Genomic DNA, 24,376 nt, shown 5'->3' with positions numbered 1-24,376 from the left:
CATCTCCCAGGAAGTCTCTGCTGGAGAAGAGAGGCCCAAAGGTCAGCTCTTCAGCTCTGTGCTGGAAGAGTTCTCCAGCTGCACAATAATACAGTGAGAGCAGAAGGAACAAAGCAACCCTTACACCTTGCAGAAGAAGATACCTGTGAGCACATCACTGATTCAGCCATAAAAATCTCCAACCTAAATTCTCAGGACAGCGTGGTTTTTTTGTTGTTTCCCATATCCATAAGCCCCAGCTCTGTCCTGTACCAGTCCTCTGCTCTCTGTTCACAGCAGTGGAGGATCACACCTGATTCCCATCTTTTCCTCTGCTGCTTTATTCCTCATATGTTGGGGGAGTCGAGTGTTCTACCAGCAGCTGACTGCAGGGAGACTTCCCAGGCAGTGAACATCTATGAAGCTCTCCTGTCTGTGGTCAGGCTGTGCTTACTGCATGCCTGGGATTGCTTTCCCAAAGAAGCCCCAAATCTCCCAGATGGAGCAGCACACTGAGCTCCTGAACAAGCCTAGTGGATACCAGCTGCCAGGCACAGGCACCCTCCGCAGTGCCTCACTTGGTTTCTTCAGAAATCAGAGTGACTGCCATCAAACAAGTTCTCCATAGTCACTGTCACCAGCTCAGAGCCAGCTTGGCTCACTTGGGATTTGGGCAACATCACAAGATTGGCATCATCAGAAGAGACTGTGTGCTCTGCTGCTCCTTGGTCCAAGGTCTGAGTCACCTGTGTGGAAGGAAGATGACCCAAGAGTCAGACGTACAGCACCACCTTGCCCTGGATCCCTTTGCTGCTCACACCTTTCCCAGCCCCAGCTCAGGTAATAAATAACATTCAGCTTCACACCACAGGTCTGCAATTACAACAGGCATGAGACTAATGGGAAACACCAAACCACACACCGCAGTGATGCAAAAGAAGACAAGAGAGTAATTTAAATATTTCTCTCCACAAATTGCTATAATTTAGCTCCACAAGCAGTCGTAGACAGTAAACACTGTGATTATCCACGGGAGGAATGCCATCCCAGGGAATCTTGCACACTGGGCTCCCTCATCCAAGGAACTCTTCCTGACTGATGGATGAGATATTCAAGAGGAAGAGGCTGGGTTCAAACCTACCTCTGGGCCTCCAACAAAACAGCTGGAGAGTCACAGGGTGTCATCAAGATGTTAACAACCCCTGAGTAACCAGGCACCTCCACACACACTGTCAATCCCCCTCCTCAGCTCCCTAAAGTCATAACTGAGCTGCTTCCCCTCCAGCAAACCTGCTCCATGCCAGCAGCGAAATCCCAGAGCATTGTGGGCTGGGAGTGTGCACCATGGGCCCCTCCAAAAATGGGAAATCAGGGAGAAGAAGGGGCAACAGGGCCCACAGGATGGATTTGGGAAGAATAAGAGTGGAGGGTGGGAGAGGAGGATGGATGAACAATGCAGTGTCTGTGACACAGAGCAGTCCTTACCTGCACAACCTGGGCAGTGTTGGCTTGGAGAAAGCCACCTTGTGATGCTCAGTGCTAAGGTGCCCCTCCAGCTTGCCCTGGGAGGGGAAGAGCTCCCCACAGAGCTCACAGATGAAGGTGCTGTCTGTCTGTGTGAAGTGCTGGCTGGTGACATGGCTCTGCAGGGCCCCAGGGAGCAGAAGGCCATGGAGCAGTACAAGCAGCAGAATGGTTGGGAACCCATGGGAGAAGCACTGTCTGAGTCTGGCAGGGTGAAGGTTTTGTCACAGCAGCTGCACCGCAGGGAGGAGAACTTGGAGGAGCAGTGATTCTGAGCTGCAAAGACATCAGGGTGGTGGGTCCTGTTGTGATACCATAACCCTGATGATTGCTGCAATGACAAGGATCAAATCAGTTACCATCCAAAGCTGTTGGCTTTAAACCAAAAGAGAGCAGGTTTAGATGGGATATTGGGGAGGAATTCTTCCCTGGGTGGGTGGGGAGGCCCTGGCACAGGTTCTTCAGAGAAGCTGTGGCTGCCCCATCCCTGGAAGTCTCCAAGGCCAGGCTGGATGGGGCTTGGAGCAACCTGGGCTCGTGGACAGTGTCCCTGCCCATGGCAGGGGATGGAGCCAAGGTGAGCTTTAAGGCCCCTTCCAACCCAACACACTCTGACATTCTATGATTCCGTTCCAGGGACAGCACGACAGCCAGAAACGATGTGGAAACAACAGAACAGGGGAATTGTGCTCAGCAGGTACAAGACGTGCTTCTCCTCCCACTGGACAAGCACTAACACCTCACTCTGTTTCTCCACTGTCCCTGATGAGCTGAATACAGCTGAATCCCTGATCCTTGTCTCATTCACTGCAGGTCTCCTTTTGGTGTGAATTCTTGTTCCCCTGTAGCAATGTGCTCCCACACACATTCCCTCCAAGGCATGCCATTTGCAACATGACTATTTTTATTCCTACACTTCCTGGCAGCTGGAAACCTGAATGTGTGAGATTCCTGAGGGTCCTGATGGGCAGATATGTAGCACTTTGCAGCCAAAGCCCATCTCTCCCCATGGACCTGTCTTTTCCCTGTGGACACTGCCTCTGTACAATTTTTCCCACTGCCAACCCCAAACTGCTGTCTATGGCTGCACCCTGGTGCAGGAGCAGGGAACAGCAATGTTGGCATTTGAGATCAGCTCACCTGGTAAGCCTCCTTACACATTTCACAGGTAAAGGGCTGTCCCCCATCTTGGGTCACCAGGAGCACTCCAGGAGCAATGGGGCACTGAAGATTCTGGAGCAGGTAGGACAGGGGTGGTACTCCCAGGAATGGGCTTCATGGACATGCTTGTGTTGTTCCTGCGGGGCGGCAAAGCTCATCTGTCACTTCTTGCAGCCACAGGGATCTTCAATGTCTGCTGCTCAGAAACACAGCAAAAACCAGAGAGGGCCAAGAAATCAAGGGAAAAGAAGAGAAGAATTAAGAGGGAAATTCACAGAGGGAGGGGAAAGAAAAGTTACTTCCCAGGTGAAAACTAAAACTGGAGTGTGAGCTTTACATATAGGTGTTGCTGCTCCTGCTCATTGACTACTTCCCGTGGTGGGCTCCCAGCAGCTTGTTTGCTGGAAGCCACCCCTGCCACTGGTTTTTGGGATAACCCTACTCATAGCATCAAACCATTAAAATCTCACTTTTCTTGGGAGGAAAAATCCCCCCATGAGACCCCCAGCAGATATCAGTAATACCTTGGCATGTGGCTGTCATGACTGGCAGGAATACATCTTCCCATCAGGGACACCCCAGTGAGAGCCTGAAACTGGGGATAGGACCAAAGCTGGCCTGTCATTTCTTCTAAGGGCAGTTAAGGAGCAATTTGCAAGTTCCCATATGAAGCTGTTTTGAGAATGAGAAGTTCCTTTAACACAACAATCTCTTTTGAGGGTGAAAAACAAATGCACCTGTAATAACAAGGGATTTGTCCCATGAAAATCAGGAAAGAAAATATGTAAACAATCCAGGAATAGACAGATTTGATGCACAAGTAAAATACCTTTTACTAACAGAATAATTAACAAGAAAGCTATTAACCCATTAAAAGTTGCCCATGAATTTTGTAAAAACTGTCTAAAAGACAGCATGCCACCATAATAAAGAACCTTCTGAAGATTTTACTGTGTCACTCTGGGTGACTTGGCCACCTTTACAACACAAAACCAAGGCACAGCAGCTCTGTCTGGACTACACCCGACGTCAGAGGGAGAAGGAAGAGACTGTGAAGTGAACGGGGTAGCTGTTTCCTAGGGTACTAAAGCATCTCAGTACAAGATCCAAAATGTCCTGGAGGTGCTGGAAAAAAGCACAAGGAGGATAAAATTACAGACTACAGACCTCAGGTGTCCACAGATATGACACACTCCCAGGGGTACTACAAGCTGCTGTGTCTCATGTTCAAAATGAATTGTCACACTCATGGAACAGTGGGAAATACATCCAATCACATTTATTGCAACCCCAGTGATGCCTCATCTGTGCCACTGAGCTGGAAGAGCCCTGCCTCAGTCCCAGGAGTGCACAGCACACAGTGTGGGGCAGGAGAAGCAGTGGCATGAAAAATATGGGAAATTCAGCCAAAGGGAGGGACAGGAGGGAGTAGGGTAACCAGAGGAAGAATGCATCACTGGAGTCTAGGTGTGATGGGACAGAGAGGAGCTATTCAAAGGAGGAGAAAAGCAAGGAATATGGAGGAAAAGGAGGAGTGTGGACTGCAGGTCCACCAGCCCATCAGTGACACTGAGGTACTCCAGTGTCCTCCAGCCTGGAGATCTGCCACTACATCCTGAGCTGGCCCAGGAAGGGCAAAGAGATTTGGCTCCTCGCAGGCATCCTGCTAAAGCAGCCACTAACTGAAACAGCTTGATTATTTTTGGAGACTTTTAAATTTGCCAGTAGCCCCACTTTTCCTTGATGAGCTATGTGGAAAACCAATTAGGGAGGAACTAATCAGAAAGTGGTTGTGCTCAGTGGGGCAGGAAAAATGAGCTGAGCTGTGTTTCTCACACATGGCACTGACAGAGCTGCAGGGAGGAAAAGGACAAGATTTCAGACTATTACTTTACTATATTGTCCAAACTTCTATCTGCTCCCAGCAACCCTGCCTGAGGCATGAGCAAACTCTCTTCCACAGATGCCACATGCCATGGGGAGCCTCTTCTTCTTGGCCATCCCCACCATCCTATGGACTTCCAGCTGATGCTTTTCCAGCTCCTTCTTTGTTGATTTGACCTCACCGCACTTTTTACGCTGATCTGCTTTCCTTTGGCCACCTGACAGCATGTCATGTGCACCTTCAGGTGGCAGTAGAAGTGAAAGACCTTATCACAGGCTTTGCAGACAAAACTCTTCTTGGAAGAAGCTTTGTCTTGGGATTCCTTTGCTTCTTTGGCACAAGCAACTCCTGCCTTGTCCTTCTCTTTGTCCAGAACTTCACATTGGGATTCATTGTTCACCTTCCACCTCCTGATTCCAGGTTTCTGCCCTCTTCCCTCAGTCAAGAGACCCATGGAAACAGCAATTACCGTTTTGGTGGTGTCCAGTAGGACTGAGCACCTGACCTTCAGTCTCCCATCTCCGGAATGCTCCTACACAGTTTCCCCTGCTCTGATGCAGCAGACACACATCAGACATGCTGTCCCATCACAGTGGTGACACACAGCTCTGGCCAGAAGGGGTTCTGGCCATGCATGGTTAGAAACATAAAGAATGATCCTTGAATTTCTCCACCATACATGCAAGGGTGTGCACGAGATGCCAAGAGCCAGATTTTCCTAAAAGCTTGTTTCTCAAACTCTTCCTTCCAAGCATTTGCCTCCTGCTCAGACACATGAAGTTACAGCCATGTTTGCAGAGCCGAGCCTCAGGTATGATACTGTCAAAATCTGCCACTGAGAGTGGATATCCAGCCCTTAATTACAAGAAATCTCAGAAACACTTCACAAACATAATCCCTTTGAAAAGGAACAGATAATCTTGCCACGACCCTTTCGAGTCTTCTACTCAGGGCCCTGAGGTATTTTAAACTGCTCATTACCTTCATTTCTTACAAAGCATAAATGCCTTCCCGAGTCCCTGTAACACCATCATCTCAAAAAGCACAAGCTGGAAAATTCACCCAGGATCTCAATCTACTGAAAAGACCCACAGGAAATGTATGTATAGAAGAAATCAAGATGCAAACATATATTTGTCTTCTTTGCTATAATGAGAACCTGGGAACTGTGTGGCCGTGGAAACTGCTACAGACAGGAATGTACAGGAAAACTCAGCCTGTGCTTGAAAAACTTCATCTCTGCCTTCCTCACTTTGGGAAGAGCTCAGCACAGTGTCCCCTCACTCAGCACCACAGCCCCAGATTTCCAACCAGCTAAAGACCAGATGACATATTCCAAGAGACCTGGAAATCTTAAGACACCAAGTGGTGATCCATAATCTGCAAACACATCAAGGGAGAACAGCAGACTGGAAAACTGGTCTCCAGTCTGTCCCATTCTGTCAAAGTCACTTTGACTTGTGGCCCCTAAGATTTCTTCCCCCATCCCTTCAACCAACCCTGTCAGTTTTTCTGACCTAAGTGAGGAATGATTTTTCAATCTACCAGTAGATGGTAACTATTTTGTTTTTTTAAACAAGACCATGGAGAGGAAAAGCCTTTTTTATGGAACTCTTGACACATTTCTGAGATTTGAGAGTAAGACCAATCTTGACAAACATGATCTCCTAAATGACTGTTGAGATCCCTGGAAAGCAGACAGCTATAGAGGAGGTTCTGGAGCTGGCTGAAAGAGCCAAACCCTGCCCTCACAGACACCAGGTGCCAAGAGTGACAGTGCTCTGACTCCAGCAGAGTTCAAAGGAGAAGCCAAGAGATTCCATGTTGTACCTCCACCAAAGAAACCAATCCATTACTTGCAGTGCTGAGCATGTCTGGGGATGGATGCAGTTTCTTCCACAGGGATGCTCTGTGCTCTGAGTTTTGGTTCACCTAACTTAATTACCAGAAATTTTTGAGAGGTTTTTTGTGGGTTTTTTTTTAGTGGAGATGCCAAAACTGTTGTTTTCAAGTGGAAGTGCAAACTGAACGCATCTCCATGCAGCACATACACATTCTCAGAAATGTAAGGTCTCCTCAGTCTTAATAGGAAGCTCATACTCCTCAGACATGAGGCCGGCAGTTATCACTCACAGCTCATGACAAAAGCCACAAGGTCCATAAAGTCACCTGCAATATGTGGGCCTGGTAAGCAGGGGTGAGGAGCAGCAGTGATGTCAGAGCTGAGCAGACTGGCCTCAAAATTAAGATATGGAAGTTCAGTGCAAAGATCTGTAGAATGCCAGAAAAAAGCTGGTACCTGGCAATCCTCCTCTGGACACTTCATCCAGGATAGATGTTTTTGCCAAGTCAATAACATTTTCCAGGGCTTTTGGTTTTGATGATGCTTCTTGCTTGACTTCGTCTCAACCTTGGCTTGAAGCCCTGAAAAGCCACTCAGTGGCAGCAGTCTGCTCTCTTTGATAAAGCTGCCAGAGAGGCAGCAGCTGCCAGAGAAGTCACACTGACTCCCCAGGCCCCTGTGCTACACACGCCAAGGTGTCCAGGAGTTCACACAGGCTGCGCATTCACAGACACATGAATTGTTGGCTCATCTGCTCCAGAGTCATCAGGGCATCAGCCCTGGCACACCCCACGGACACACAGAGTCAGGGGGAGTGGGACAAGTGCCTGCAGCAGCAGAAGGTGACAGAATCAATGGCAGATAAGAAAGAATCACCTTTTCTCTAGAAATCAAAGCCATGGCCAGGTGAAAATTCCAGCTGGATTGGCAGCTCTTGGTGGAGCTCAAAGAGAGGATGTGAACTGGGAATGGATATTGGATTTGCAGTGTAGGACCTCTCTCAGGAGGCCATCGAGGCAGGAAGAGGAGTGGAACATGTGCTGTCATCCTCCAAGCCCTACAACTACAGCAGTCGTCAAGCATTCTTCAGCTTTATATACATTACCTGCCTCACTCCCACTACAGAATTCTAAGGGATCATTAAACCAAGTCCTGCTGGAGGACTGCCCCAAACCCAGAATGGCAGGTAGTCAATCAGGTCCTTAGGAATTCCAGTGTTTCCCCCCAGATGTGGATGAAAACTCTGTATCTGCTTGCACATGTGCAGGAGCCTGTTCACCTCTCTCTCCATGCAGCAGAGATGCTCTGCAGCAGCACCTGGGTGTCTGTCAGGAGCTCCACAAAGTTCTTTTGGTATTGTCCCTGCAGTTTGACCCTATAATCCTCTGGGCTCCATTTGCTGGAATTCAGTGAATGGAAAAAGGAACAGCTCAGCTTGCAGCTTGTTCTCAAAGGGCTTCAAAGGTAGGGGAGACGGAAAAAGCCCAGGCACCCAGTCCTCCCTGGCCTCACTGATGCTCAGGGCTTTATGCTCAACACACCCAGATTCACCTTCAAGCAGAGGATGAACATGATAAATCAGAACTTCTCCAATGCAGTGACAATACAGAATATCTTCTACTCCCACATGCAAACAGAAATGCATCTTTGGCACCCAGATGTCTCCTGAGTATCAGTCCCAGTCTGAGCCCAGAGGAAGAAAATCTCAGTGTTCAGCTGACAAACGTGGCCTTGTCAGTGAAGGCAACACCTCAAGACATTTACCAGCCTCTTCTGATACCCTGGAATCACAAAGACCCGTTACTGACTCTAAACTAGAGTTTCATTGTAAGAGGTTTGTCAGTCAGTGTTTGATCCACTCCACTGAGAAGGAGCTCTGAGATGCCCTGGCTCATGTCCTTCTCCTGCCCTTGTATGACTATCAAACACACCAACATTTTACACTCAGGTGGTCCAAGGTAATCAAGAACTCAGTGGGCTGAGCTGCCCTTGATGAAAATATTAAAGGCACCCACACCAGACTTGTGATTGCAGAGCAGCTGTAGCACCTTTTTCTCCCTCTTACATCAAAAAAAAAAAGCAACTTTATCCTCATTCCTTTCTCTTATCCAATTCTAAGCTGGATCTGCTGAGTTTGCCTTGATGAATCAGAAAAATGATGACTCCAGAGTCATCAACCCCTTAAAGACACCCTAGCATCAGGACATGATGGACTAAGTCAGGAAGAGAAACAGTGTTTATTCAGGATAATGAAGAAACTTGGTCAAAATCTACTGTGTCCCAAAAGCAATCTAGGATTGCACTTGTACTTGATTACTTGATAAATAAAACTGGAAATTGGCAAATACATTAATCTGAAAAGGATTTTTTCACCATTGCAGTTGCTAAGTTGAAGAAGATGCACAGTTATACTTCAGTGGGAAAACCCAAATCCAAAACCTGTAGCTCATCCCAGACATCCATGCATGATTTTTGTGCTTGTGCCTTTTACTCATTCTGGTTCAGTACCAACCAGAACAATCCATCATTCTCACAGCAATACCAGGGAGAAAAGCAGGAAGCACAGCTTGGAAAAAAACAGGTAAAGTCTCTGGGACCCAGAAAATACAGTGCTGTGTAAGAAGAGAAAACTCTCTGGGATGGGAAGGAAGCAATGGTAGGCTGGGGGAATATTCAGTAGAAGATTCTGAGCTACTATGAACAGGTACTCCCTGAACAAAGACTTCTTGAAAACATGAATCTGATCCCCAGCAAAGCCAAGGGAAATTCACAGATGAAGTATCTTCCTTCTTCTCCCATCGGAATGTTTCTGATTTTATGACACAAAACGGAGTTGTTATGAATGCACTCACTGCTCTGCCACCATGCCAAGGTGATCTTGAGAGCCAGCACATGCTCTGTGCCACAGTGCAGGGCCTCCTGCTCCCTGGGCAGCACGGGACACCAAAGGTACCACCAGTTAATCCATCAGTTGCCAGCAGACTCAAATCATCCCCTCCCTCTTCATTTTCATCCTAAGAAATAGTTGTGCTTCTGTTAGTTCAAGCTGGAATTTGAGGAAATTCAGTTCTGTGTAATTAAGGAATGCCCCTCCTTGGAATGGGTATTACCAGGAGATAATTAACCATGCTGGGAATCTGGTGTTTTGAGAAAGCAATCGTGCTTAACAAATGACAAAGCCAAGTGCATGTTGGTAATGTTTGCTACAGAGGAAATCATCAGCATTATGAGCACAGTTTTGCTTTCTATTAAATCCTCATTTACATTTCACTGCATGTTAATTTAGTTTTAAATTTTATGTGACTTCAGAGTGTCTTGATCTGAATTGTTCAGAGTGTGCCTAAACACAGCAAAACTTGGGAGGTTGTCCCACCAGGCAAAAGATGAGGGCTTCTCAGTCCCTAAGCCAACACAGGCAGGCAGCAAACAAAGAAATCCCACCAAAACAAACAAGAGGGGTGGCCTGGCCATCCAACAGAATGATGTGTAATGGAGACACTAAGTGTAGGATTCCCATTAGCACACTCTGCTGCACACAGGAGACCACCACAAGCAGAAATGTACCTGGATCAAGGAAAGAAGCACTGTCCAAATAAATGTTCTCTCCCATCTCCCTCAATCACCAGGAATTCCAAGAAAGACACTGTTTGTATTTAACGTCAAGACATCTCCAGCTTAGGGGAATTTTTAGATACTTGTTTTCAAAGGCAGTCACTACCATACAGTAAAGTCACCAACGGAAGTTTAGTTTCCTCATACCTTTACCATCAGAGATGTTTGCTGTTGCCACCAAGTTGTCCAGCAGAAGCTGGAGTCCAGGGAAGGATGCTTTCACAGTCCCTAGAAGTTTCCACTTTCAGGGTTTTCTCTTCATCCACCTTCCTGAGCAGATTGTCCATGGCTTCCCTCCAAGAGCTGCCTTCACAGCAAGCCAAAACTACCTATGACAAAGAAACAGCCACAAAACTGTCTGTGACAGCTTCCTACAACCCCTTGGATCAGAAGAGAGATCAGAAAAACAGAACAGTGTCCCAATACTGCACTAGATCCCTACCCACTGCTTACACAATTTAACTGGAAGGGATTGTAGGGTGGCAGTTACAGGAACACCCAAACGTGGCTGAGGTGTAACAGACATGTCACCTTGAAAACAAATCTAGTGGGTTCTTCCACCAAGTCCAGCATTTGGAAGTGGCTGACTAGCAAAAACTACTTTTTAAAAGGAAAAAAAAAAAAAAGTAGACTTAGAAAGAATGTTCAAAACAACATTTCATGTAATATTTTTAGCGAACACTTTTAAAACTGACAGCCTCGTTTCCCTTGTCTCCGCAATTTTTCTGCTTCCCATCAAAAAACTGATGGCCAGGAGAAAATACTCTTATTATTTAGATAAGCACCTATTACCTGAATTATTATTTCAGTGACAAGGCCCCGTGAAACATCTCTTACATGAGATACAACCAGTGTAGTTTGGAAAAGCTTTAGGATGACAGTAAAATACCTACAAAGCTCCTACAAGGGAGAGGCACTTGGCAAATACAGGCTGACCTCCCTTCCACCAACACTGTGCTCCTGAGCAGAACCTCAGCAGGGCACCAGCCCAGCTCCCTGATGACAATAGGCACTACACAGTCCTATCAATAAAATTATTAAGATTTGTCCTAAAACGAGTTACATTTTTGCTCCCTTTCTCCTGGTTAGTAGGCTCTTCCACAGCCTCATTCCCCTGCTGATTCTTCAAATTTTCAGCTGAAATTTATTCATGGCCAGCGTATGTCTGTTTGTTCATGTGCCAACATTATTTTTTAGCTTAAAAAGCCTTTTAAACTCTCTGAGGTGTTTACCCTACCCTTCCTCTCTGATTTCATCATAAGACCATGATTATATTCTCTCTCAGTCCTCATTTCCCTTGTCTAAATAAGGCAGCTCCTCTTATAAAACAGCTTCTACACTTCCCTGGACTTCCCACTGCAGATCTGTCAAGTTCCAATATGAATTCACCTTTTTTGAACCAGACTGGAACAGAAATTTTGGATGAGGTCTTCACTCTTAGTTCTCACTCCTGCACCCAATGCACACCCTTCACTTCATACCACCACATCAGTCAATCCTCACTACTCAGTGAGAATTGATTGTTGAGGGATGTCATTTGAGTTGGGATTTTCCTTCATCTGCAGGAAATTTCTGTTTCTGTGTTTCTCCTGGATCAGGCTCCAGGCTAAGCCATGAATTTGCAGGTCATCTCCTCTCCTTATTCTTTTTCTTGGTCAGACAATATCTGCCACGATGCCCAGCAGCCTGATGTGCCACAAGCCTCTCCACAAGCTCTACAGTATGTTTGTTTGCCTGTCAGACATTTCAGCCATTCCCTGAATGTCCTAAAGCTCTTCCTCAAGTTACTCACTCACTCAGGTCTGTGACCTCTCATGTAAGTTCTTCTCTCTCATTCAGGATGCAAACTTCAGACAGTTCCCCTACCTCTAACATAAAAGAAACTAATCCAATAGCTCCTCCTGCGCTCTAATGAGCACCTGAACTCCTTAATTAGTTTCTCTCATTTCTAAAGATCTGTCCTTTTATAGCCCAAATTCTGTTAGTGAACCTGCTGATGTATTCCCCCCTTCAATTCACACCAACCTGCCTCTAGATCCCTTAATCTGAAGTCCTCTTCTGAGAAAACACAAAAAGAGGTATGAGAGCAGCATCCTTCGGGGAGCTCCTGCTGTAACCTACCACTGCTCCCAGGTAGAAGAGATGCCCCTTGGCAGTGGGAGATGCAGTAGTGACATTTTAAGACTTATTTTGACAGCACCAGGTGAGGTAATTAGAAAATATCCCCCAGTTCTGCTTGCAGCAGGATTTTTCCAATCCCCAGTGTACCCAGTTAAGATTCCTGCAGTGGCCAACGACCTGCCTGTACTGTCCCTGATACCTCTCTGAGCTCTGAAGCAGCTTGGTCTGAGCATCAAGGTCTGCACTGGGGTCAAAGGGGAGAGAAACCACATAGCTCAGAACACTCAGGTGCCTTCTAGAAGAAAGCCTGAACAGAAGGGAAGGGTTGATGTTTCTACTACCTACTCTGATTTTCTGCTTCAGGGCTGTATTGTGGACTGGTCACTCTGAACTCCTCAACAACCTAAGTGGTAGGAGGCACCATGTAGGAGATGTTATCCACTCTTCCTCTGTACCCACTTTATTTCTCTTAAGTGATAACCTGTATCCAAATCCTCCACACCTCTTTCCAATTACAGAAACACCAAAAAAGCCACAGAAGTTAAGCACTCAAAGAACAGAAAGGCTAGATTCAAAAGTTACCCAGGAATAAACAGAGATTTACAAAGATGCCTCACAAAACATCATGTACTGGTTTTCCAGCAAAGAAAATCAAACTTGCCCTATTGCACAGCTCAGACCAGGCACAGAAAGAACCCAGTTGCCAAGAAAAAATGCTGTTCCACAAGAAACTCGTGCTTGTCTTGCTGGATAAGTGTGTAGCTAATGAGGCAGAGACAGTGGGAAGGAAAAGGAAAGCCTCATCTTTATGAACTTTTGGAGATCCCATCCCTGCCAGCCCAGAGCTCCAGTGCAACACTGGATGAACCAGGTAAGATAAAACCTTCAGAGGTGGCTGCTAATTCCATGTTTGTTTTCCCAGTCCTACAGCTGACGCACCAGGCATCCTACCTACCCACATGCCATGGGCCCATCATTTTAATCAGTTTAACTTCTGGAATAATTAAACACTCTCCCACTTGTCTGGGGGAGAGGGGATGGAATTAAACAAATAACGCCCCCCCCCAACGTTAGTCTACACTTGACAATTTCTTTCTTGTTTTCTTGTGCCACAGCAGGATAGAGCTCTGCCCACAGCCTCACTGGAGTGCTCCCCAAAAAATCTGTCATTTGATGGAAACTGATGGCTGAAACAAGAGCAGGAAGGGATCCCATAGAGAGGAGTAGGATTTCGTATTCAGAGCAGGGTTTGGAGGCTCTGCAGCAAAGGGAGCACACAGAGACGGGTGAGGATGAAAAGAAACACTGTTGCTCTACCAAAGGAGGCATGAGCTCTGCAGTACGTGATGATGCAGATATAGGCTGTATCCTGTGCCCAAGGAGGAGAATTATGATGGCAGAATGGTTTTGGTTTTATTATTGGTGGGTCGTGTCTGGTTTTTTCAATGTGAAGGGAAATTAAAAAAAAAAAAGCTGAATTTTAACCACCTAATTCTATGAAGAGAAAGAGAAGAGAGCAGGGAAAAGGTGAAGCATTTAAGAGTAAGTCTGCACTGCAACATGAAGAGGCATATATGAAAATCCTAATTTCCCCACTGCTGATGAAGCTTCAGCTCCAGGCCCCCACATGGGTCTCTGCTGACAGCCACAACACCCCCAGAAGATGCCAAGTCCTTTGCTGTACTCATACCCTGCTCTCTCCTCTCACACCTCCATTCAAGGCTCAGCTTTGTGCTTCTGGAGGCAAAAATTCATCAGTCACCAGTCAGCCCACAGCCCACAAGGACAAGACAGATGCCTCTGTTGGCAATACTTTTTAGGTGCCCTATTCCAATCTGTGTCTGTGCCCAGGGATGTTCATGCTGGATGTAGTGAGGGACCATGAGACCCTAACTGAGGGGCTTTATGAGCTGGGCAGAAGTTCTCAGCCCACCTGTTGTGGCTCTGGTCAGGCTTACTCAGACAGAAAGCAGAGATCATTCATGTCACTGAGCAGAACTTTCCACTCACTATAATCCTGTGTCAGGGGAGCTCAGTGATGTGACAAACTAGGACAGGAGGTCAAGCTGCGTCCTGATCACAGCATGTGAGGGCAAGTTCCAGCTGCACAAGGTACAGCCAGCTCCCCTCAAAGACAAAGGAAAGCAGGTTATAAACAGCATTTTGTTCTTCATGACTTCTGCAAATCAGCACACAGAGTGCAGTTACTCACAGAAAAGGAAAGCAAGAGTCCTCCCCACCAACTTCTGCCTGCAACACATAAAAAATAAAACCAAATCATTTAGTGGATGTGCTAGTCTTGCAGGCATCTGTGTGGTAAGAGTTGCAAAAATGACATAAAGCTGGGAGACAGCTAAAAGGGAAGCTGACGACCAGGAACTGACAAGCAGGTAGCAGAGAGGTATTAGTAGCTTTGCTCAAACTCCCCTAAAGAGCCTTGTCCTTATTCCCAAAAAAGGTTTTTCAGGGTGTGAGGAGTACCAGGCACCTCCTCTGGCCCAGGCTCCCCTTGCAGGGGCAGTCTGACACTGCTCCTGGTCTCCAGGTTTCCTTCACTGCTCAGTCTTCACTATTCCCACAATCTAGCACAGAAGGACCTGAGAACACACATTGTGCAGTCGATGCTGTGTAGAAGGCAGGTGGAAGTGCCAGGTAAAGCTTGCCCATCACCTGCTAAACCATGTGTATGATGCTACCCTGAAGACACAGACACCTCAGCCTGCCCACACAGTTTGCCTATTTCAGATTTTTTTACCCACTTCTCCGAGGCAGTCAGGAATCCCTCTTCTCCTGCCTCCAAAATTCTGTGATGGGGCTCAGCTGGGCCACGCTCTGGATCAGCTCCTCCCTGCAGCACAGCGGTCAGCCTCTCTTCCTCGGCTGTGCTCTCTGGGGGGAAAAAGATTCAGAAACACAAGAGAAGAAATAAGTCAGTCAGAAGAAAATGACAGGTTCCTGAAGCGAGGGAGACTCTCTGAAAGATCTAAGTGAATAGCAAAGCTCATCCCAAGCACAAGCAGCAGAGGAAAATCACTTTAGTATTCTCTTTAAACACTGTGAAAGGAAAATGCCTCATTTATCTAACACAGCACAAAGCCATAAAGCAAGCTGGAGGTTAACACCAGGTTTGCAAGGCCACTGTTTTGTGTCAGACTCGAGTGAAAAAGAAGTTTTCAATCCCAAGCCTCAGCTGTGCTCTGACCCACGCTGGCTGCCAGCCATTGATCCAGCCCTCCAGGCAGCAGTGGGGAGAGCCCTGCACAGGCAGAAATGCTCCAGGATCTTGGCCAGCATGTGATAAACCTCCTGTATGTGGATACAGGGTTTCTCTGTAAGGTTGCCCACTCACTTTGCCAGAGGTTGCACCAAATTTCCTGCCTGCTCGCTGTGGGTCTTCTCCACTGCCCTGCTCCCTCTCCACCCGAGCCACTCTAAGTTCAGGATTTGTGTCTTGAAACAGCTTCAGAAAAGACACGAGGGTCTGAGTGTCCAGGGGCTGAGAATCCTGAGTGTCACTGTCCTGGTTGTGCGCATCCTTCACTTTGCCCAGCAGCTTCTTGAACACTCACTGTTCCTTTGCCTTGGCCAGACAGGCAGCCAGAGCCTACAGCAGAACAGAAGTGCAGGAAGGCTTAGAGAACAGGGTTGCCTGCCCTATACAGACAGACACAACAAGCAGAACCCTGGAGTTTAGGTCAAGGGACAAAAAATCAAACAGGACAAAAAAATAATCACACACATGCACACACACTGAACCCAAGCTCTGGCCTCTGGCTGCCTGCGCTGGGAAGAAGGGCAACAGGCCCTGCTGCCAGCCCTTATCCATACAGCAAATCCCACAGACTGGAGCTGGTCCCACCACCAAACGTTTCTTCATGTCCAACTATCCAAAGACCACTAAGTGTGAAAGACCTGACGAAGTGTGAATTTAACACTGCTGCTTTGGAAGGCAAAGCTAGGGCAAGAGATACTGGATCTCACTGCAGAACAAGGAGGGAACACTTGCAAAGAAAGCAGAGAGCGTTTCAAGTGGAACTTTCAGGAATCTCCATTCTCAATCACAAGGGAATTCTGTCTCCTAGAGAAAACTCTGGAGAGGAGGCACACAAACTCTGAGTGCTGTGGGCTCTCAGCACACCTGGCAATCAAACCCAGAACTCCAAAATCTATTTCAGTGACCTGAAACAGCAACCAGAGGCAGACGTGCCTGTACAGTTATGGAACTAAAAGGCAAAGAAATAAGCTGGAACTCTTACTCCCATCTCCCCAGAGTCATTTAATGCTGTAAATATTGCCCCTGAAGACACATGCTCCCCAGCTCTCCAGGAGAAATGCCAGCCTTTTGGAGCAGGCAGCCTTTATTGGAGACTCCAGGGATTTGATAAAGGTACCTTTGAAGTGGGAAGTTCAGCTCTGCTCGAGGGAGAATGGCCATTTTCTGCTGTCATTGTCATTTTTATTCCAATGATAAAAAGCCTGTATGCAACTGCTTGGGGCTGCAGCAGGAGCTGGTGGGCTGGCTTTTCCTAGCAGGTGTAAATGCTCACACATTAGGGCAGTGTGGCAGTGCAATGACCTATTGCAATGACTCCACAGAGGGGAAACTGCAGCAGTCCCAGCTCTTCCCACTCACGGCAGCTTGCCTGCTGAACAAAGAGTGTGGACATGAAGGGCTCTGCTGGAAAGAAAACACAGATGTGCTGAAGAACAAACACAAAGGTATTTTTTTTAAAGCAAACATTAATTTGTAATGAAACTTGATAACCAGATCATGTTTGCTCTCAAGGTTTGCGTGCCTGGCCCCTTCCAGATCAAAATGAGCATGTAAAACACAAAATATCTCCACTCTCATTATCCTAGAGGTGCTCACATCCTGCCAAATCCATGTTTGCACTAATATGGATGAAAAGTAACTTGCATTGTTGCGATATATTTTTCAGATTTAGGGGTTTAAAATTAAAATCAGCACAGCATTGCTACCCAGAGCCCTAGGTAACATCCCTTCCTCAGTGCATGGATTTGGTTAATAGAAATGAGTTTTCAGTAACTGAAATATTCTGCTATTTATAGGCTCTTTCCAGAAGACATTTCCTCGGACACGTTGCTCAGTGGGAACAACTGCCTTTTAGCATTGTCGTGAAAAAGCACACCATATATTTCAGATTTACTTCAAAGCACTAACAATTTCCAAAGATCCTGGAAAAAGATGGAGAAATACTGATACCAGCAGGAATCCCAGCTTCCACTTAGTCACAATGTGCCCCCACATTACAGCCTGATCCACCTGGCTTTCACTGCCTAGGACACTGCAAGACCCTTCATGGCCAAGCTGGCACAAATCTGCACACTTCCATCTTCCACATGGGAGGAAGAGACTGCCTCTTGCACGGGGAAACTGCATCACCAAGACCTGGCTCAAGCTTGGTCAGAGCTGTGCCACCAAACACCATGGCACACCAGAGGTTTGATCCCAATCGAAAATATCAGTTCTGGTGATCCAAACACTCCCACCTCAGCACCATGGAGCACATCAAACACCATGGAACAGTGGTTCATCTTGAACATCCCCATGTCCACAGCAGCCCCACGGCAAGCTCTGAACAGGAACCTCTGCAGGTTAAGGATCCTGGAGGCAGGTCTCCTGTCTCCACAGCACCTCCTCATCTTCCATGTTTTTCCAGAGAAGATCTCAACTGCATGTGCAAGTAATGTGCAGTGGCCCATAACTAAGACTCAAGAGGGATGTGAGGAGAGAGGCAGGGCACACAGCACAGCCATTAGCCCAGCTGGTCATTAAACTCTTCCCTGAAGGTGGGTGAGCACGGTTATGGCTTTTCATGCCTTATCCACGCTCCTGCTCCCACAATGAGAGCACATCCCAGCAAAAAAAAGCCACTTAATTGACTGTTTCTGTGTGATCTCCTTCAAGCATGAGCTTTAGAGTGAATGCAGGTGTCCAGGGGGTGGTGGGTAGGGATCTGCATGAGACAGACTGGAAGCACCTGCTCAGGGCGGCAGAAAAAGCTGACTCCCTTCAGAGCTGAGGGACACTCAGGTACACTGCAGGAGGCCGGGCATTGTGGGGAAACTTCCACAGCCACAATCATTGGTTCCCTGCAGATGCACACTGCTTTGGGTTTTGATGTACAGGAGGTGAAAAAAATATAAAAGAGCAATTTGAAACCAGTGGAGGCCCATGGGCCTGCCACCCGAGGACTCATGCCTAAACCCTGCAGGGGCCAAAGCAACCTCTAGGTTAGGGTAAGGAAGGCCTCCGTCCCATAAGTCTTTGCAGCTACATGCTAATACCTTTTAGGTTCAGTTATCCTATTGGTTTAATAATTGATGTCACCCTTGTTCAGCCCCCATTTACCATTTATGTACCCTCTCTAGAATGTTCTTCCCTCCCTTAATCCTCATTGGCCGAGTTTTACTGCATTGCTCAACCCCTGTCACCCTATTGGTTCTCCCAACTCTTAGCCACACCCCTGCACCACTTTCCCTTATCCCCATTGGCCCTTTACCCTCAGATCCACCCCTTTTGCCCCATATTTAATCCTGTGTCATCAGCCCAATGCTCTTCTCCTCCCTGGATCCCTCTGAAGTCGTATCTAGTTGCTACAATATACAGCCTTCAGATATCCAAACAAGAACGCATCCCTTTGCCTCTATCGTCAGCCATCCACTGCAGTGTGCTGTAAAAAAGCACCAAAAAAAAAAAAAAAGCGCTGGGCACTCTCAAGCCCTCGTTGTGGCACGCTGCAACAAAAACCTGCATGGTTAGGGATTGTTTCACTGCTAGCTCATCTTGTGGCTCCATGGTTATCCCACCTTTGGGAGCTGAGCAGTGCTGTTCCATAGGCTGCTGCTGCTCACAGGGTCAGTGGCACGGACGACCCCAGGACTGGCTCCACACGCCTGACCCTCAGAGAAGCTCCCTGGCTGTGACCCACCCTTAAGTCGATCGTCAATCAGCTATTGTATTGTGCATACAATAATCAGAGAAAAACTACGTTCATGTTTTTCCTTCAGAAACCTATAGAGATTTCTTTTTTCCGAGGCTGCATCTGTACATAACTCATGAGGGAGACCCTGTGGAAAACACTGACCCCTTGCTTGTTCCACACAAGAACAAAAGCTCAGCCCAAACTTCTACAAAAATACACCAGAACAGAGGGGAAAAAAAAGTTCTCTAGCTCTGTCACCATGAAAAAAACCTCCAAACCCTCACAAGCTCTCTCTCCTAATCAGGATGCAGAAGGTAACAGGAAACTTCTTTCTTCTGCCTCATCCAGAAATCCCTGCAGCTCCAAATGAAGGGTGACAATGGCTGGACGGGCCCACAGGCAATGGAAATGATCCACAAACACAGTGACATTTATTCTGCGTGGGAGAACCAATGCTCCCCCACTTCATCTGAACCTGGTAGGAGAGGGAACAAATGAACTGTGCAATAATTTGAATTGAGTTTCTCTAAGAGAGCACAGGAAGATAAGACTTGACATCGGCAAAGCTCTTCTACGCTTTCCTAAATTACTGCAATTTCATTCTTGTTCTCATTTCCAAGCAGGTTTCATCCAAGGCAAAACCAAATTAGATAGGAATAGTTTATGTGAAACATACAGAGAAACTATAAAACAGAAACAACCCCAAAAGTCACATCTCCCTAAACTGAAAAGCAATTCATCTGCATTTTTCAGTCTGGGGAGCAGAACAGAAAATCAAACTCAGAGAGAAGCAATAGTTCTCACAAAAAACAGCCCTGCACCACAAATCTTTTTTGGGGAAAAACTCCACAACCAAAAGAGTCTCCGCTGGACGTAGGAGGAAATAGGCAGGAACAGCAGAGGGGAGCAGACTGGAGCGCTGCACAGAACAAGATACCATGCCGGGATGAGTTCACCAGCAAAGGAAAAGAAACAGAGAGGCATCCAAGGCCAAATTCCACTGAAAACACAGGGGCCTGAACACCAGGGCAGCCTTGGTGCCAACAGGCAGGCTGGCAAAACTCCCCTAAACTCCTATGCTGCCCAGGCTTTACTGCCCAAAACAACCAGCGCTTGCCTAGTGAGATCAGCTGCTTCCAAAAGAGAATACTCCTGAGGAATGGGAGAGCTCCCTTGCAGCAGGGCAAGCACATCCAGTAAGAATGATTTCTACAAAGAAGCAGTGTCTCACCGGCTTCCAGACACACTTTTACTTGCCCTGAGGCACTGGAGACTTCAAACAAATGACTAGCAAAAGAATAGAAAGAAAAGGCGGGGGGGGGGGGGGGGGGGTGGAAATGAGAGGAAAAAAAAAATCCATTGACATCTACCACTGGCACGAACTCAGCCTGAGTTACACATCCCAGTTCAGCTCTTTGGAGCTGAACTTGCACTTCAAGCATGACTTTAAAAATACACTGCTGTGTTTCCCCCCGCAAAGGAAATACCAGGCTCTTGTAGGGAAAAGCTGCTCTGTGTGCTGGAAACAGACTCAGTGCTAAGGTCCACAGGTCCTGCTGGTCCCAGAGGGGAGCTCAGAGAAGGACAGATCTGGCTGAGCCCTTGCTTATAACAGGCTGCAGCCTGTTCTCCCACTGCCCTGGGTCTGACACTTTTCATGCTTGTCACAGTTGAAAAGCGATTTTTCAGGAAGGCTTAAAGAAAATCCATTTCTCATTTATTCAGCATTTATTTATAGCTGCAGAAAAATTGTCCAGCTACCGCTTTGCGGTCAGACACCCAAACTGGCTCTGAGCTCCACAACCTCTCGCTTGGTTCCTGCTGTAACAGCTCATTTGGGAGCACAAAAGGCCAGGAATGGATCTGTAAACCTTCCCTGCTGGGTCTGAAGTGCTGAAGGAACACGAAACAGCAGCGGCTGCAAAGCAATAGCAAATGGGGCTGTTGTGCTGCCACCAGCAGTAAGGGGAGGCAGGAACACGGACAGGGCTTGCTGGCATAGGGGCATGGAGCTGCCAAATCCCTTCTGGCAGCACCCATCCACACTGCACAGCACCCACCCCAGCTCAGATCCGTGTGTAAAAGTGCACAACAGGTGAAACCCTAAACCTGATACATTCATCTGATCATGGTGAAAAACAAGCATACAAAAATCTAATTCTTCTCTAAGCAGGGCACTCAGAGGTGCTTGTCTGCCCAACTGGGCTTGTGCTTGCTACTGCAAATATGAATTAGGATCCATATCTCTCTCCTAAAGCCCCCAATATGTGACATTCCACAACATCAGGAGAACCAGCTGCTAAGAGAACATGACCTTCCCTCCATGAAAGTTTAAGGACTCAGCAGAAAACAATCTTGCACTCCTCAACCCAAGGGAATTCTCCTCCCTGTTGTCACAGGTTTGGGTTTGGTTTTTTTTTCTAATAAAGATGTGGTCTTGGGCTTTTATAAGCAGAGTGCCACAATGGTCAAAATGTACCATGTCTTGTGATCACACTGCTACTGGAGGGACTTGGATCCAGACAGTTTTCAGCCAGCAATTACATGGGAACCTAGAGAGCATGGCAGTCCGCAGCCTACGGAACAGCACTGCTCAGCTTCCAAAGGCTGGATAACCAGGGAGCCACAGAATATCCAGCAGTGAAAAAGTAATACTTTTTCCCCTTCAGAAAGGCATGCAGGGCAGTTCATACAGCTTGGTATAAAAACTGCTCTACCAGAAATGGCTAGGCTGCGAACAGCAAGCACAGTCCCATCCTTGCTCTACACTGGCCACAGCTTTTCTGCAGACCCTGCACACAAGAGTGTGCAGCCAGCACAAGTGCCCACCTAGACTCACTGCAATCATTCACAAGCTCCGTGTCCCCCCGCTCCACTGTCGCTGCGGTACAGACATCACATTCTGTGTTGCCCTCGAGGTGGGACAATGGGTGGCGTTTCTGGCTACCACAGCTCAGAGCCCAGAGAACCCTTGAGCATATGCCCAGCAGCAGACTCAGTTACCTCCTCCAACAGGAATCAAGCATCATTTACCAACTCCAAGTGCTCTTAAAGCAGCACACTGGCAAGAGAAGCACCATGGGGCAGCACCCAGCTCCCCCTGCCACGCCCTGTCCCACTCCTCCCTCAACAGCTCTGCCGTACACAGAGAGCAGCAGATGCTTCACAGCATGACAGTGCTGAGGGCTCGGAAAATCTATTCTGGGATCTCATATGTCAGTTGTTTACAAGTCAATACAGTTCCTGAAGCAAATGCCATAAACAGGAGGAGAGAAATCTGTGCTGGAGCTCTCCTACAACACAAGGATGTCTTCAGGACAGCACATACTTATTTACCTGCATGCCCGAGCAACTTGCACTTACAGATGCTTCTCTCCAGGCTGTTGCTCAGGTGAGCACATGATGCCCTTCAACCAACCAGGCACCAGCTTCCCATGAAACGATTTCCTAAACAAGGCACAAACTATTAACAGCCCTTAGCAGGGTGAAGAAAAAACTTGCATGATATACGGAAGTAAACACGCCTGCCTCCTTTTGAGAGGCATCAATTTCTTTGCACTCTTTGAGTCTTTTCAGCACAGCCTGGGCATCAGAAAGAACCTCAGAGAAAAACTTTCATATTGAACAAAGAAATCCAGTTTACAGCTTTTGCTCTCTGCTGCTGTGCGAGAGAAACAAGATGAATTATTTGCTAATTGAATGGATTCGCAGAAAGCATTATGTGATTGAAAGGCATCAGTTTGTAACCAGCACATTTGCTATAATAGGAAAACTGTGACTTATAAATCCCTTCTGAAGACATCACACAGTCTGGAGGGAAAACCAACAGTTTATTTAACACCAGTTATAAATGGAGCATTTATTTTAAACCCAGTACAGCCTCTGTTTTCCTCCCATGCTGAACAGGAGTTTAAAGGATAAGGTAGCATTAGCAAGCAGCTCTGTTCACTTGCTGTTAGACAGATTGTCTAATCAGCCCCATGTCCTGCAGTAACACAGATCCCACTGCATGGCAATCACATGCGTGGGCAATAAAAGTTTTGCTCACTACAGCTCTGGCAGAGCAATGAGCATGAATCAACTACAAAAGCCAAAGGAAGAAAACCTCTGCAGAACAGGGGGATACGTTGCTGTTGCTCCCAACCCAGGTCAAACTAAAAAGATCAAACACAGAGTAAAAATACCCCAAACAGGAAAAATACCCCAAAACAGACAACTGTGAGCCAATGTGTTTCAAATATGAGGCAATGCTGTGCCAGACCCATGATGTCTCACCTAAATCCCTCAATTGCCCTTTCCCCTCTAGAGGCTCAGCAAGCTCCTGATCCATACAGCCGCTCCACTCAGCATGGGCAGGCTGGGCAGGGCCAGAGCCTGAGTCCTCCCAGAGGAACCTGGCGTCACTCAACATCATGAAGTCAGGTATGAATCACAGTAAATTCCTGGCCAGGAGGAAAAACACCTTCTTCCATTTCTGTTTCTACAGGGGCAGGTAAAGGAGAAACTCCCTGAGTGAGGATGATAAATGTTTTTTCTTCATCAGGTCTTCCAGACTGGGACAGGTAATTAGGTTCAGCTTGGTTTCCAGATGAATCTGCTTCCTGGCTGGACACTCCTCTCACTACTGTAAGAGCAGAACAACTTATGAGATCCCTGAGGAGGTTTTTGCAGCTAACAGCCACATCAAACATCTGCAGACTATCTGCCACGGAGATAACTTTGGTGAAATTATGTTTCCCCACTGGGAGTTTGCCACCATACATCATCTCAAGTAAGAGTGCCAACTCCTCAGGTGTTACCACGGAAGCATTGATGGGAGATGGTGTCTGTGCTGTCCAACAGGGAGTTAAACAGCAGGCTGGCAGCAGCCAAAACCACCTTGTGTGCTCTGAAATGCACACTCGCAGTGAAGATGGTGCAGAAGTGCTGCTCCTTGCAGAGAGTGTACAACTGGAGCAGCACTGCCTGCCATAACTGGGAAGCTCCATGGTACCTGCTAACCTCCTCTTGCCTTGGTCTCCACACTGCTTTCACAAAGCTCAGGTAATGAAAAGGAGAGGGATCCTGGTAGCACTTCTCTCTGCCAGAAAGAGTAAGAGAATGACTTTCCAGTTTACACATTTTAGTCATTTAATATGCTTCAATTCTTTGGTTACGCAAGATCCTTATTCTGAACTCACACTCCTCAAATTCAGCAAGTTACTCTGAGACCTGAAGAGTCTAGATAGTGTTCAAACCTAAATGAGCAGATTTGGACTGAGTACTGAGTCCCCGGAGCTATAAAAAGGGAGTAGAGCCTCCCTG

At 47.1% G+C, this 24,376-nt stretch overlaps 1 protein-coding gene across 1 annotated transcript; it reads right to left on the bottom strand.

Moving 5' to 3' along the window:
- Positions 1-553: 553 nt before the first annotated feature.
- ZBTB40 (zinc finger and BTB domain containing 40) lies at positions 554-24,060 on the bottom strand. Its single transcript, XM_066203248.1, is given in 22 exon segments — positions 554-587; positions 589-725; positions 1,465-1,493; positions 1,496-1,642; positions 1,645-1,834; positions 2,644-2,708; positions 2,711-2,860; positions 4,599-4,742; positions 4,745-5,049; positions 7,672-7,791; positions 10,127-10,243; positions 10,245-10,333; positions 14,881-14,924; positions 14,927-14,970; positions 14,972-15,014; positions 15,504-15,729; positions 22,601-22,683; positions 22,686-22,733; positions 23,348-23,484; positions 23,486-23,886; positions 23,888-24,033; positions 24,036-24,060. Coding segments are annotated over 22 exon segments (2,724 nt in total).
- Positions 24,061-24,376: the final 316 nt, after the last annotated feature.

This window comes from Chamaea fasciata, unplaced genomic scaffold, assembly GCF_029207755.1.
Source record: "Chamaea fasciata isolate MVZ Bird 193981 ecotype frontalis unplaced genomic scaffold, bChaFas1.0.hap1 SCAF_23, whole genome shotgun sequence".
NCBI lineage: Eukaryota > Metazoa > Chordata > Aves > Passeriformes > Sylviidae > Chamaea > Chamaea fasciata.
The sequence above is the reverse complement of the archived record's forward strand: the minus strand, read 5'-3'. Positions and strand labels throughout refer to the sequence as shown.